The following is a 14,575-nucleotide window of genomic DNA, read 5'->3' as shown; positions in this document are numbered from 1 at the left end:
GTAGACGTAGTCAAAGGGCCCGTAAGGCCAAACAATTAGACACTGAGTAAGTTGGCATGGGTGCAGGGCACAGATGAGTTTTAGGGGCTAGGGCACGTGCATGAACTCCTTTGGTTATTAAAGTCAATGTTACACCTACAGAAGCTGCCTTTGTGCTCTGTCCAAAGCATGCGGGGTGTCATATACGTTGAGCGCAAGTGTGTGTGTGAGGGGTGGTCTTACCTCAGCCCCAGGTGAGTCTGCCCCGTTCCCCCTGGGCCGCCATCAACATCCCCCCGGGCAGAGGACGGGACCGTGCGCTGCAGTGTCACAGCCGCATGCAGGGATGGTCCGGGTGGATGGTGGTACTGTGGCCATGGGTCAGACATAGTCCAACGATGTAGAGCCAGGAGCTCACCGCAGGGCGGGTTGTCATCATCCTCCATGGCCTGCAATAGACACGCGTCCACCCGCAACTGTGTGAGCCCGGCCCGTTGTGCCGCAGGTGGATCGGCAATGGGGGGGTGGGGGTGGTGTGCATGCGGGTGGGGTGGGTGGGGTTGGGGAGGGGGGTGAGGGTGCTGGGTGGGTGGATGGCTGGGGGGTGTGGGTGGTCGGCTGTTGCCATGGTGTGCGGTCTGTGGCCATACTACCCGATTCCCACGCCCATCTAGTCAGTGAAGCGGGCGGCTATCAGTCTGTCCCGTGCCCGCTGGGCCAGCCGGTAACGGTGGACAGCCACCCGCCTGTGTCTACCCCGTCTGCCCTGACCATTACCCCCATCCCCCTCATCTGGGGAGGACTGCGCCTCTTCCTGCTGCTCCTCCAGTCCGCCCTCCTCTGACTGCGGCACATCGCCCCTCTGCTGGGCTATATTGTGCAGGACGCAGCACACCACAATGATGCGGCCGACCCTATCTGACCAATACTGGAGGGAGCCCCCAGAGACCTGAAACGCATCTTCAGCACGCCAAAGCACCTCTCTATCACTCCCCTTGTCGCTACATGGGCATCATTGTAGCAGTTCTCCGCCTCATTGCGTGGCCTCCGTATAGGCGTCATCAGCCACGATCGCAATGGGTAGCCCCTGTCGCCCAGCAACCAGCCCCTCAGCCGGGGATGGCGTCCCTCGTACATGCCGGGGATGGATGACCGCGACAACACGTATGAGTCGTGTACACTGCCTGGGTAACGGGCGCAGATGTGCAGGATCATCAGGCGGTGGTCGCAGACCACCTGTATGTTCATCGAATAGGTCCCCTTCCTATTGGTGAACACGGCCCTGTTCTCTGCAGGTGGCCGCACGTGCATCCCATCGATCGCGCCCTGGACCATGGGGAACCCGGCCACGGCAGAGAAGCCCACGGCCCGGGCATCTTGGCTGGCCCGGTCCACGGGGAAGCGGATGTAGCGGTGCGCCATGGCATATAGGGCATCTGTCACTGCCCGGATGCACCAATGCACCGATGTCTGCGATATGCCGGACAGGTCCCCACTCGGTGCCTGGAATGACCCCGTTGCATAAAAGTTCAGGGCCACCGTAACCTTGACGGACACGGGGAGAGGCCAGTGCCACGCGGTGACAGGTGTGCCAGCAGGTGGCAGATGTGTGCCACGGTTTCCCGCCTCATCCGGAGTCTCCTCCTGCATTCCCGGTCCGTGAGGTCCTGGTATGACTGCCGGGGCCGGTACACACGGGGCGCCCTCGGGTGCCTCCGTTGCCGTGGGGCCGCGACGTCCTCCTCCCCCTCCTCGTCCTGTCGGTCAGGTGTCTCTCCAGCCTGGGCGGCTGCCGCCTGTCCCTCTGCGGCAGCCTGCGCCGCCTCTCTGGCACGCTCCTCCTCCTTATCCTCATCCAGGGCAACATAGACATGAGCGGCTGCCGCCACGGCGGCCAACATCGCTGGATGATTGGAAAACATGACGGCCTGGTGGGGGGGAGGGGAACGACGACATGTCATTATTGCCCATATCCCCTCCTCCCCCCAGCCAGGTGGCATGGACCGCATGGGTCCAACTGTTGGAGGCTGGCACCCCGCCAGGTGGACCAACTCACTTGCCCTCGCATACCCCTCCCCGGCACGGACCCCCCCCCCCAACCTCCACCCCGGCACGGACCCCCCCCCCCCCAACCTCCACCCCGGCACGGAGCCCCCCCAACCTCCACCCCGGCACGGACCCCCCCCAACCTCCACCCCGGCACGGACCCCCCCCCTATCCCCCTCCACGGCACGGACCCCCCCCAACCTCCACCCCGGCACGGACCCCCCCCCAACCTCCACCCCGGCACGGACCCCCCCCCAACCTCCACCCCGGCACGGACCCCCCCCCCCCAACCTCCACCCCGGCACGGACCCCCCCCCAACCTCCACCCCGGCACGGACCCCCCATCCCCCTCCCTGGCACGGACCCCCCCCCCAACCTCCACCCCGGCACGGACCCCCCCCAACCTCCACCCCGGCACGGACCCCCCCCCAACCTCCACCCCGGCACGGACCCCCCCCCAACCTCCACCCCGGCACGGACCCCCCCATCCCCCTCCCCGGCACGGACCCCCCCCCAACCTCCACCCCGGCACGGACCCCCCCCAACCTCCACCCCGGCACGGACCCCCCCCCAACCTCCACCCTGGCACGGATCCCCCCCCAACCTCCACCCCGGCACGGACCCCCCCCCCCCAACCTCCACCCCGGCACGGACCCCCCCCCAACCTCCACCCCGGCACGGACCCCCCCCAACCTCCACCCCGGCACGGACCCCCCCCCCAACCTCCACCCCGGCACGGACCCCCCCCCCAACCTCCATCCTGGCACGGATCCCCCCCCAACCTCCACCCCGGCACGGACCCCCCCCCATCCTCCACCCCGGCACGGACCCCCCCCAACCTCCACCCCGGCACGGACCCCCTCCCGGCACTCCCCCGGAGCCCAGCCTACTCTAACCACCCCCCCCCCCCCCCCGCCGCACACACACACACACAACCCGAGACACACCTCTCCTCACGCATTCCGACTGCGGCCACGCCATCGCCTGCCCAGAGCCAACCCCCCAGGCTGTCACTCATCTCCACGCTGGTCGGAGTGACCCTGGAGCGGCCAACGGCCATTCTGCGACCCTCTGGGGGGTCGGAGAATGACGCCCAAGGGACTTCAGTTATGTAGCAAAATTGGAGGAGTTGGAATTTTCTCTGTGGAGAAGAGAAGGTTGAAAGGAGATTTGATAGAGGTATTCAAAATCGTAAGATGTATGGACAGTGTAGGCAGGAAAATAAACTGTTCCCATTGGTGGAATGATCGAGAGCCAGAGGTCACTTTTAAGATAATTGGCAAAAGAAGGAATGCCAACATGAGACCAAACCTTTTTATTCAGCAAGTGGTTAGAATCTGGAACGCACTGCCTGAGTGTGTGATACAGGTAGGGTCAATTGAGGCTTTGAAAAGGGAATTGGATCATTATTTGAAAAGAAAAAATTTCAGGCTTACAGGAAAAAGGCAGAAGGCTGGCACTCGGTGAATTGCTTTTTCAGAAAGCCAGCAGATACATGATGAGCCGCATGGACTCCTTCTGTGCTGTTACCAATTTATGGTTCTGTGGGTACTTGAGGATTTGGAACTTGCACGGTTTGGGGCAAAAAATATGGATGTGGGATTAAGTGCAAGTACTCTTTCAAATAGCGAGCACAGGCACGTTGGAATGAATAACCATCTTCTATATTGTTTCTATGATCATAAGATTATTCCATCCAAATGCATGTCTCCCAGAAGTATCGGCATAAGAATTACATTTCTTACATGTTGTACATTAGCTACTTGCCAGATGACCTAACAATATGTCAGAATTTCTTTATAATGCCATAGCTGGTACAAAAGATTTGCAATCTCAAAAGAATTTACACAGCTATCAAGATTTTAATTAATGGAAATCCTGCTGTTTATCTTTTTTCTTTAGGTATCAGAATTGTTGCTTGCCATTGAAAGTTTAAGCAAGGGATGGCTGAAGTTGTACAATGAACAGAAACATGTGAAGAAAATAATAGGAGCACAGAGGCTCCAATTACCCAATATGGAACTGCCAACTACAAATGAGAATCATCTTATAAAAACCGCAAAATCGCCAGAACTTAACAATGTCAGATCTGGCTCATCCAAAAGATTGACTTTTGCATCATGCCGTCAACAAAGCATTTTTGAATGCAATTTGGATGCAAAATCTCTTAAATGGAACATAGATACAAAGCTGCAAGTTCGGAAAAAATCAAAGCTTGTATGTGATTGGCCCCAGAAACCTAAATTGGACAATATATTTGATCGGGCAATTGGGTCATCAAAGAAGAGACTTTTGAATATAATTGGTGGAGAATACATTCATCCATCTCAATTAATACTATCCTCACCAGAAAAAACTAGAAAGCAAAAGCCAGAAGCTGAAAAGATACGTCAAGTCAGAAGCCCATGTCCAAACATTAGGTCATTTCTAATACGTCGCCATTTTCAACAATCAGCATTAACAGGTAAACTATAGCTATCAAGCATAGGATTGATTACCATCTGCCTCCCTCACTCCTTCCCTCTCCACAATCAAGCATCACACAAATAATAATAGGTGCTTAGCGTCTGCTGAGGAAGGAATGGGTGAATGTTTACTGACACTTATCACTTCACTCTTACTAACTAGGGCAGCACGGTAGCATATTGGTTAGCACTATGGCTTCACCACGCCAGGTTCGATTCCCGCTTGGGTCACTGTCTGTGCGGAGTCTGCACTTTCTCCCTGTGTCTGCGTGGGTTTCCTCCGGGTGTTCTGATTTCCTCCCACAGTCCAAAGATGTGTAGGTTAGGTGGATTGGCCATGCTAAATTGCCCTTCGGTTAGATGGGGTTGCTGTGTTACAGGGATAGGCTGGAGGTGTGGGCTTAAGTGGGGTGCTCTTTCCAAGCTGTAGTGCAGTTGATTCCATTAAGAAATGGTGCAGGATTCACCGCATTCGCGATTGACAGTGCAGACTCGATGGGCCGAATGGCACTGTAAATTCTATGATTCTATGATTTCACAGTCTGGGTGTTAGCAGAAGTCTACTCCTGGGTGAAAATACTTGGTTACTATAGCAAATTTAACAGGTCTCCTGCTTTTCTTCTGATCATCAGTATTGCAGTTTTCAGGCCACTGCAGAAACATCTTGGGCCCAAAGACAATCTCACAAACAAAGAAATGAACTTATCTTTAGCAAGCCTCCTTCTTGAAATTGCCTCAGAAATACCTGCAGTTCTTCTAGTCCACACAAGTAACTGGTATAAACCACACCACCACACTACGACCCAAGAGCAGGAAGAGGAAACTAAAGTTGGAGGATTGTGTAATTCCTCACCTCCTCACCTTATTAACATGCCATTGCTTGGCTTGCACTTAATGTAGAGACGTTGAATTACCCACAGAAATTCCACAGCAATGTAGTGCAGTGGAAACCTGAAATACTACAATGTTCTTCCAGGTGCCTTGTGTCCTCAGAACTCAAGGAGAGGAGAATTTTCTGTGCTCTTCCACTTGCTTGTACATGAATCTCTTTCCAATCTACTTCATCTACCCTTGTCAATACATTGGGCTGGATTCTCCGTTCCTGAGACTATGTGTTGATGCCGTGGCAGGATTCCTGGAGTTCAACAAAACTGGGGCCACACCTGGACCGATTCAGTGACTCTTGAGGGGCTAGCACCGGCGCCACATGGAACACAATTGATTCCATTAAGAAATGGTGCAGGATTCACCGCATTCGCGATTGACACTCAGGAGGCTGACAAGTTGCAGCCACAAAAGCACACTTCACTCACGCACACCATCCCAGCCAATAAGGTGGCATCAAGATGCACGGTCCCACGATGTACGGACGGCGAGCTGGAGACCTGGCTGAACGCAGTGGAGGAGAGGCAGGCCACCCTGTATCCAGGCCCATGAAGGAGGCTGCCACCCCCCCGCCATTCACCGTACCTGGGCGCAGGTGGCAGAGGTGGTGAGCGCCACCAGCAACACCGACCCCATGCCACGCACCCGTAATTTCCCCCCCCCCCCCTGCCCAAAGTCTAATCGTGCATCATGTCTTGTGATTCGTGACGGGGCACCCCGAGCCAGCGCTACAGCTGGAGCCCCAGGTACCGAGCAGTGCAAGGGCAGCAGCACGGACGCGGGCCATAGACCTGAGACCCAAGACACTCTGGAGCCTGAGTCCAAGGATGACACAGATTTTCCGTCTCAGCTGTGCATCAGGTGGAGGTAGAAATCCCTGAGGGAGTGGATGACTGAAAGGTGGTCTGTTCCCAGGGACTAGCTACTGTCCAAACGGGTGTCGGATTCCTGGAAAGGGCCGTCCCATCAATGAGTTGCAGGTGCAGACTCGGGAACTACATGAGAGGGTGTCAGCAACCATCCGCACCTCCATGTACAGTTGGAGGAGTCCAACAATGTGCCGATAGGCCAACCCCGCAAGGGTGGCATCTGCAGTAGAGGCCATGGGTGCGAATATCTCGACCATGATGTCAGGATGTCCAAGGCCTGAGGCATGCTGTGCGAGTGGTGGCCGAGGCACAGGAGAGGACAGCCATGTCAGAGGTAGCCACGTACCAGGGCCATATGGACATTGTTGCGGTACTCTGGAGTGCGTCCCAGTCATAACGGGCCATGGCTGCAGGCGTCAAAAGCATTGTCCTGACATTGGCTGACCTGAACCAGTCCCAGAAGGACCTGGCATGATCGCTGAGCGATGTGGCACAGTCCCAGAAGGACGTGGCATGGACACCCTGTTCAAACTGAAAGTGTGCATCCTTGACCAACAGCGTCAGCTAACGGCAGAGCCCCCCCGAGTTCACTCCAGCCACGCCACCGTCCCAAGGTGTACCCTGGGGCCATTGGGCACCCCAAGGGAGGAGGTGATGGGGCCCGTGCCGTTGGCACCCGCAGGGGAGGTGCCAGAACACCGCAGCACCTCTGAATACTCCCACCTGCCGCTGGCGTATCCGACGAACAGAACTGATCGCACCACGCCACCTGTGACACCTGAAAGACTGCTGGACCCATCTGGGCCCAGTAGCTCCAGAGGGCGGCCGCCAAAGGGGACCCAGGTCACAGGGCGGGAAACATAGCAGGACACTTCCATGGCTGATGTAGCACCTGGGGTCCATCTAGAAGGAGCATTGGGATACGTCAGGTTAGAAAGACAGGCACCAGTTAAGCTGGCATGGGTGCAGCACATAGGATAGCGTTAGGGGCTAGGGCCCAGTTATTGTACTGTCACAAATAAACACCTGTATACCGATGTTCCGAACTGCCTCGGCCCTCTGTCTGCAGGGTGTGGGGGAAGGATTGGGCTGGGTGCAAAGGCTGTGCTGGGTGGGGTTGTGTGGTGGTGGGGTGGTGGTGGGGGGGGGGGGGGGGGGGGGATGGTGAGAGGCCAGCATGGGTTAGGGCTTCCAGGGCAGTGTAATGTGAGAGTACCTTTAAGAAATGGATGTTTAAGCAATGTACCTTTATGAAATGGAGCTGATCATATTACTGAAGTGATGTCAGAGGGTGGGGGGAGCTGAGCTCACTTATGCTTTTTTGAGTTTCAGTTTGAGAACGCAGTCTGTGTGTTTTGCTGAGAGCTGCAGGAAGAAACAGCTGGTCTGTTGATTTCTGCAAATCCAAAGACTATAAATATATTGAATGTAACCTAATGTCTATTTTTGAAGGATTTAAGTCTTTTGGATGTTTAAAGGAACAGTTTGAAGGATTATTTAGTGTTGTAGTCTTTTGGGGTTATCTTTGAAGTAATGGGTGTTAAGATATTCAATGTTTGGTTTTAAAAGGTTAACTTGAGTTCATAGAATAAACATTGTTTTGTTTTAAAAACCATTTGTCCGTTTCTGCTGTATCACACCTGGAGAGTACGTTGTGTGCTTCCCACACCACAATCTATTACAAGTTGTGGGTCGGTGGAACTCCATGAAACACTTTGAGGTTCTGTAAACCCGGACCCATAACAGCAGTCAGGGGTACCCTCAATGGCCATCCTCAGATGTGGCAGGGGCCTGGGCCAGAGATGTAGCTGATCTGTGCGGCAGAGCCTGTCTGGTGAGTGACCCATCACTGCTCACCACTGCTGACTCCCCACATAAGGACCTGAGACCGTGTGATGGAATGGCTAGCACGAATGCAGAAATCACTCGGGCGACAGTGGTATGTGACACTGGAGTGGGGGGTCAGATGTTGTCATAGGATGCGGAGCACCAGAGCTCAGCGTGGAACGAGTCGTCATCATCCTCCACCCCATGGACCAGACCCGCTGATACTGCCGATCCAGGGTCAGCAACCTGTAGCACGGCTGGTGGGGGGCTCAGAGGAGGTTTGGGGTGCTGAGGTGGGGGGGGGGGGGGGGGGGAAATGGAGAATGGAGTGCAGGAAGGGGGGGAGTGGAGGCTGTGGGGATGGGGCCGGATTGTTGAGCTGCTAGTGGCCAGGCCCCCTCTTCAGCGAGAACCTAGAGGCGATCCAAGTTACAGAAAGCACATTGGCACTGGCGTACATGTCATGTGGCCTCCTGTGCCTAGCCGGGCCCATGTCCTACCCATCCAAGCCTTCCTCCACATTCTCCTCATTGGACGAGGCATTGAGTTCCTCCACCATCTCCAGCATGCCTCCCCTCTGCAGCACGATGTTGTGGAGGACGCAGCAGGCTGGGAGTGGTCCAAGCACCTGAAACACACCTTCAGCACGCCAGTGCATTGCTTAATGACACCCCCGGTTGTTGCATGGGTATTTAGAACATAGAACATAGAACGATACAGCGCAGTACAGGCCCTTCGGCCCACGATGTTGCACCGAAACAAAAGCCATCTAACCTACACTATGCCATTATCATCCATATGTTTATCCAATAAACTTTTAAATGCCCTCAATGTTGGCGAGTTCACTACTGTAGCAGGTAGGGCATTCCACGGCCTCACTACTCTTTGCATAAAGAACCTACCTCTGACCTCTGTCCTATATCTATTACCCCTCAGTTTAAAGCTATGTCCCCTCGTGCCAGCCATTTCCATCCGCGGGAGAAGGCTCTCACTGTCCACCCTATCTAACCCCCTGATCATTTTGTATGCCTCTATTAAGTCTCCTCTTAACCTTCTTCTCTCCAACGAAAACAACCTCAAGTCCATCAGCCTTTCCTCATAAGATTTTCCCTCCATACCAGGCAACATCCTGGTAAATCTCCTCTGCACCCGCTCCAAAGCCTCCACGTCCTTCCTATAATGCGGTGACCAGAACTGTACGCAATACTCCAAATGCGGCCGTACCAGAGTTCTGTACAGCTGCAACATGACCTCCTGACTCCGGAACTCAATCCCTCTACCAATAAAGGCCAACACTCCATAGGCCTTCTTCACAACCCTATCAACCTGGGTGGCAACTTTCAGGGATCTATGTACATGGACACCTAGATCCCTCTGCTCATCCACACTTCCAAGAACTTTACCATTAGCCAAATATTCCGCATTCCTGTTATTCCTTCCAAAGTGAATCACCTCACACTTCTCTACATTAAACTCCATTTGCCACCTCTCAGCCCAGCTCTGCAGCTTATCTATATCCCTCTGTAACCTGCTACATCCTTCCACACTATCGACAACACCACCGACTTTAATATCGTCTGCAAATTTACTCACCCACCCTTCTGCGCCTTCCTCTAGGTCATTGATAAGAATGACAAACAGCAACGGCCCCAGAACAGATCCTTGTGGTACTCCACTTGTAACTGAACTCCATTCTGAACATTTCCCATCAACCACCACCCTCTGTCTTCTTTCAGCTAGCCAATTTCTGATCCACATCTCTAAATCACCCTCAATCCCCAGCCTCCGTATTTTCTGCAATAGCCTACCGTGGGGAACCTTATCAAATGCTTTGCTGAAATCCATATACACCACATCAACTGCTCTACCCTCGTCTACCTGTTCAGTCACCTTCTCAAAGAACTCAATAAGGTTTGTGAGGCATGACCTACCCTTCACAAAGCCATGCTGACTATCCCTGATCATATTATTCCTATCTAGATGATTATAAATCTTGTCTCTTATAATTCCCTCCAAGACTTTACCCACTACAGACGTGAGGCTTACCGGTCTATAGTTGCCAGGGTTGTCTCTGCTCCCCTTTTTGAACAAAGGGACCACATTTGCTATCCTCCAGTCTTCTGGCACTATTCCTGTAGCCAATGATGACATAAAAATCAAAGGCAAAGGTCCAGCAATCTCTTCCCTGGCCTCCCAGAGAATCCTAGGATAAATCCCATCAGGACCCGGGGACTTATCTATTTTCAGCCTGTCCACAATTGCCAACACCTCTTCCCTATGTACCTCAATGCCATCTATTCTATTGGCCTGGGTCTCAGCATTCTTCTCCACAACATTATCTTTTTCCTGAGTGAATACTGACGAAAAGTATTCATTTAATATCTCGCCTATCTCTTCAGACTCGACACACAACTTCCCATCCCTGTCCTTGACTGGTCCTACTCTTTCCCTAGTCATTCGCTTATTCCTGACATACCTATAGAAAGCTTTTGGGTTTTCCTTGATCCTACCTGCCAAATACTTCTCATGTCCCCTCCTTGCTCGTCTTAGCTCTCTCTTTAGATCCTTCCTCATTACCTTGTAACTATCCATTGCCCCAACTGAAACTTCACACCTCATCTTCACATAGGCCTCCTTCTTCCTCTTAACAAGAGATTCCACTTCTTTGGTAAACCACGGTTCCCTCGCTCGACGCCTTCCTCCTTGCCTGACCGGTACATACTTATCAAGAACACGCAGTAGCTGATCCTTGAACAAGCTCCACTTATCCAGTGTGCCCAACACTTGCAGCCTACTTCTCCACCTTATCCCCCCCAAGTCACGTCTAATGGCATCATAATTGCCCTTCCCCCAGCTATAACTCTTGCCCTGCGGTGTATACTTATCCCTTTCCATCATTAACGTAAACGTCACCGAATTGTGGTCACTGTCCCCAAAGTGCTCTCCTACCTCCAAATCCAACACCTGGCCTGGTTCATTACCCAAAACCAAATCCAACATGGCCTCGCCTCTTGTTGGCCTGTCAACATATTGTTTCAGGAAATCCTCCTGCACACACTGTACAAAAAACGACCCATCTAATGTACTCGAACTATATCTTTTCCAGTCAATATTTGGAAAGTTAAAGTCTCCCATAATAACTACCCTGTTACTTTCGCTCTTTTCCAGGATCATCCTCGCCATCCTTTCCTCTACATCCCTAGAACTATTTGGAGGCCTATCGAAGACTCCCAACAGGGTGACCTCTCCTTTCCTGTTTCTAACCTCAGCCCATACTACCTCGGAAGATGAGTCCCCATCTAGCATCCTCTCCGCCACCGTAATACTGCTCTTGACTAGCAGCGCCACACCTCCCCCTCTTTTGCCTCCTTCTCTGAGCTTACTAAAACACCTAAACCGCGGAACCTGCAACATCCATTCCTGTCCCTGCTCTATCCATGTCTCCGAAATGGCCACAACATCCAAGTCCCAGGTACCAACCCATGCTGCCAGTTCCCCTACCTTATTTCGTATACTCCTGGCATTGAAGTAGACACACTTCAAACCACCTACCTGAACACTGGCCCCCTCCTGCGACGTCAAATCTGTGCTCCTGACCTCTATACTCTCATTCTCCCTTACCCTAAAACTACAATCCAGGTTCCCATGCCCCTGCTGCATTAGTTTAAACCCCCCCCAAAGAGCACTAACAAATCTCCCCCCCAGGATATTTGTGCCCCTCAGGTTCAGATGTAGACCATCCTGTCTGTAGAGGTCCCACCTTCCCCAGAAAGAGCCCCAGTTATCCAGAAATCTGAATCCCTCCCGCCTGCACCATCCCTGTAGCCACGTGTTTAATTGCTCTCTCTCCCTATTCCTCATCTCACTATCACGTGGCACGGGCAACAACCCAGAGATAACAACTCTGTTTGTTCTAGTTCTGAGCTTCCATCCTAGCTCCCTGAAAGCCTGCCTGACATCCTTGTCCCCTTTCCTACCTATGTCGTTAGTGCCAATGTGGACCACGACTTGGGGCTGCTCCCCCTCCCCCCTAAGGACCCGGAAAACACGATCCGAGACATCACGTACCCTTGCACCTGGGAGGCAACATACCAAACGTGAGTCTCTCACGCTCCCACAAAATCTCCTATCTGTGCCCCTGACTATCGAGTCCCCAATTACTAATGCTCTGCTCCTCTCCCCCCTTCCCTTCTGAGCAACAGGGACAGACTCCGTGCCAGAGGCCCGTACCCCATGGCTTACCCCTGGTAAGTCCCCCCCCCCCACAAGTATCCAAAGCGGTATACTTGTTTCTCAGGGGAACGACTGCAGGGGATCCCTGCACTGACTGCTTCTTCCCAGTCCCTCTTACAGTTACCCATCTATCTCCAATCTTTGGTGTAACTAATTCACTGAAGCTGCTATCTATGACGCCCTCTGCCTCCCGAATGATCCGAAGTTCTTCCAACTCCAGCTCCAGTTCCCTAACTCGGTCTTGGAGGAGCTGGAGATTCCTGCAGGTAAAATCAGCAGGGACACTAACAGCATCCCTCACCTCAAACATCCTGCAGGAGGAACATTGCACTCCCTTCCCTGCCATCCCTCTAACTTTCTACCAAGATCTGGCTAACAACTAAATTAAATTAAACAAAAAAATAATAATAATAATAAAATATGGTACTTACCTCATATTGTTATAGCGGTTCTCCGCATCGGTCTGAGGCCTCCGGATACATGTCATCAGCCACGGCTATAGCGTGCAGCTCACCCAAGGTAGCGCCTCAAAGGTTTTGGGCACTGGCGAGTGTGCCAGGACAAGTGCATCATGCATGCTTCCTGGATACCTTGCACAGACGTGCAGCCGGTGGTCGCACACCAACTGCACATAATGGGGGAGGAAGCCCCATCCTACTGATGGAGGGCCTCCCTTCATGTGCCAGTGCGCGTAAGGGAACATGTATCCCACAGATCATTCCCTGGACCTGGGACATGCCAGCGATGGAGGCGAATCTCGGTGTCCGGGCAACCTGGTGGGCTCAGACCATGTTGAATATGATATATTGTGCCGCCTGGGCATAATTGGCATCCATTATGGCACGGATGCACTTGTGCACAGAGGGGATGTCCTTCCCCATACCCCCTGGTTCCAGGTGCGGTATATGGCACACATGTCACACATGCGATATTATCATAACTGTCAGAACTGCAAGGGTTAATGAAGTGTCGAGAGTTGCCACTGGAGGGAACAACAGTTACAAGTATATAAGGCAGTGATGCTAAGCCTTGTGGGAGAGTGTGTGCAGGAGTTAGCTAGTGAGAGTCAGAAGAGAAGATAGTGTAAGTGAGTGCAGATCATAGTTAAAACCAGTAGTGAGATTTGTGTAGTTTAGATGTTAGTAATCAACTGTGTTTTCTTTAGAAGTACGTGTCAAATCAAAGTTAGTGGTGTTAATAAATTTATAGCTTTGTTCAAGTTCAAGCCATTTTGTAATCTTTGTAATACAGTTTAGCGCAACAGATACAAGCATTACTTTGAGTCTTTGCATAGAGATAGTAAATGTTGAAAACTATCTGGAGTAAAAAGTCAAATGGGACTTCCATTGGCGGCCATGGTGTGAATGCTCGCACACAGGACAGCTCCTGCTTGAAGGCGCAGAAAATAGCTCTTTTTACCCAATATTGGCTGGAATGTTGATGAAAAAGGTGTACGTGAAGGTCGGAGGAGTAGTTTCCCCTGGGATGGTATGTCCGTCGGTTACCAACCCCAGTAGAAGACGGTGAGAGACCTGGCTAAAGAGTTGGAGGAAACCTGTGGCACAGCAGCAAGTGTAATGACGGCTGAGGGGGAAGGACTGGTGCAAGATGGAAAGCCTCCGAGGGAGCATTTGATGGCTTTTATTAAGAAGGAATTCTGCCAGCAAAGGGAGGAAATGTGGGAGGATCGCTCGAAGGCCATCGAAGGAGCTGTGGAACCCCTGAAAAGTTTGATGGAGCGGGTGGAGAAGTATTTGGAGGTGCAGGCGTTGCAGATTCGGAAGATCGAAGGAGTGATCTCGGACCACAGCGATCGTGTGTGGCCCTGGAGGCAGATGTGGGCTCCTAGGAGACCTTTGTAAAATGTTGAGGCAAAGGTGGAGGAGCAGGAGAATAGCTCGAGAAGGCAGAATCTGCGAATAGTAGGCCTGCCTGAAGGAGTAGCCGGTGTGAGTGCCATGAGGTACGTCGCGAAGATGCTGGCAGGGCTGGTGGCGGCAGGGAGTGCTAGATAAGGATACTGAAGTGGGCCGAGCGCATAGTTCCCTGAGGCAGAGGCCTAGAGCTGGGGAGCTGCCACGGGCGGTGATCGTGAGACTCCACAAATTTGTGGAGAAAGAGAAGATTTTGCATCTCCTCCAGTTTGGAGGGGGTCCTTTTCTGAGTTTGCTGTTTACTGTTGGGATCATAGAATCATGGATTTTACAGTGCAGAAAGAGGCCATTCGCCCCATCGAGTCTGCACCGACCCTTGGAAAGAGCACCCCATTTA

General features: G+C 52.8%; 1 protein-coding gene across 1 annotated transcript in view; it reads left to right on the top strand.

The window, feature by feature from the left end:
* Positions 1 to 14,575, top strand: part of LOC140430035 (uncharacterized) — a 100,264-nt gene that overhangs the window by 65,640 nt on the left and 20,049 nt on the right. The window contains exon 4 of the mRNA XM_072517588.1: positions 3,928 to 4,489. Coding sequence (XP_072373689.1) covers positions 3,928 to 4,489 — 562 coding nt within the window. The remainder of the gene's footprint in view (positions 1 to 3,927; positions 4,490 to 14,575) is intronic.

This window comes from Scyliorhinus torazame, chromosome 9 (assembly GCF_047496885.1).
Source record: "Scyliorhinus torazame isolate Kashiwa2021f chromosome 9, sScyTor2.1, whole genome shotgun sequence".
NCBI classification, from domain to species: Eukaryota; Metazoa; Chordata; class Chondrichthyes; order Carcharhiniformes; family Scyliorhinidae; genus Scyliorhinus; species Scyliorhinus torazame.
The sequence above is the reverse complement of the archived record's forward strand: the minus strand, read 5'-3'. Positions and strand labels throughout refer to the sequence as shown.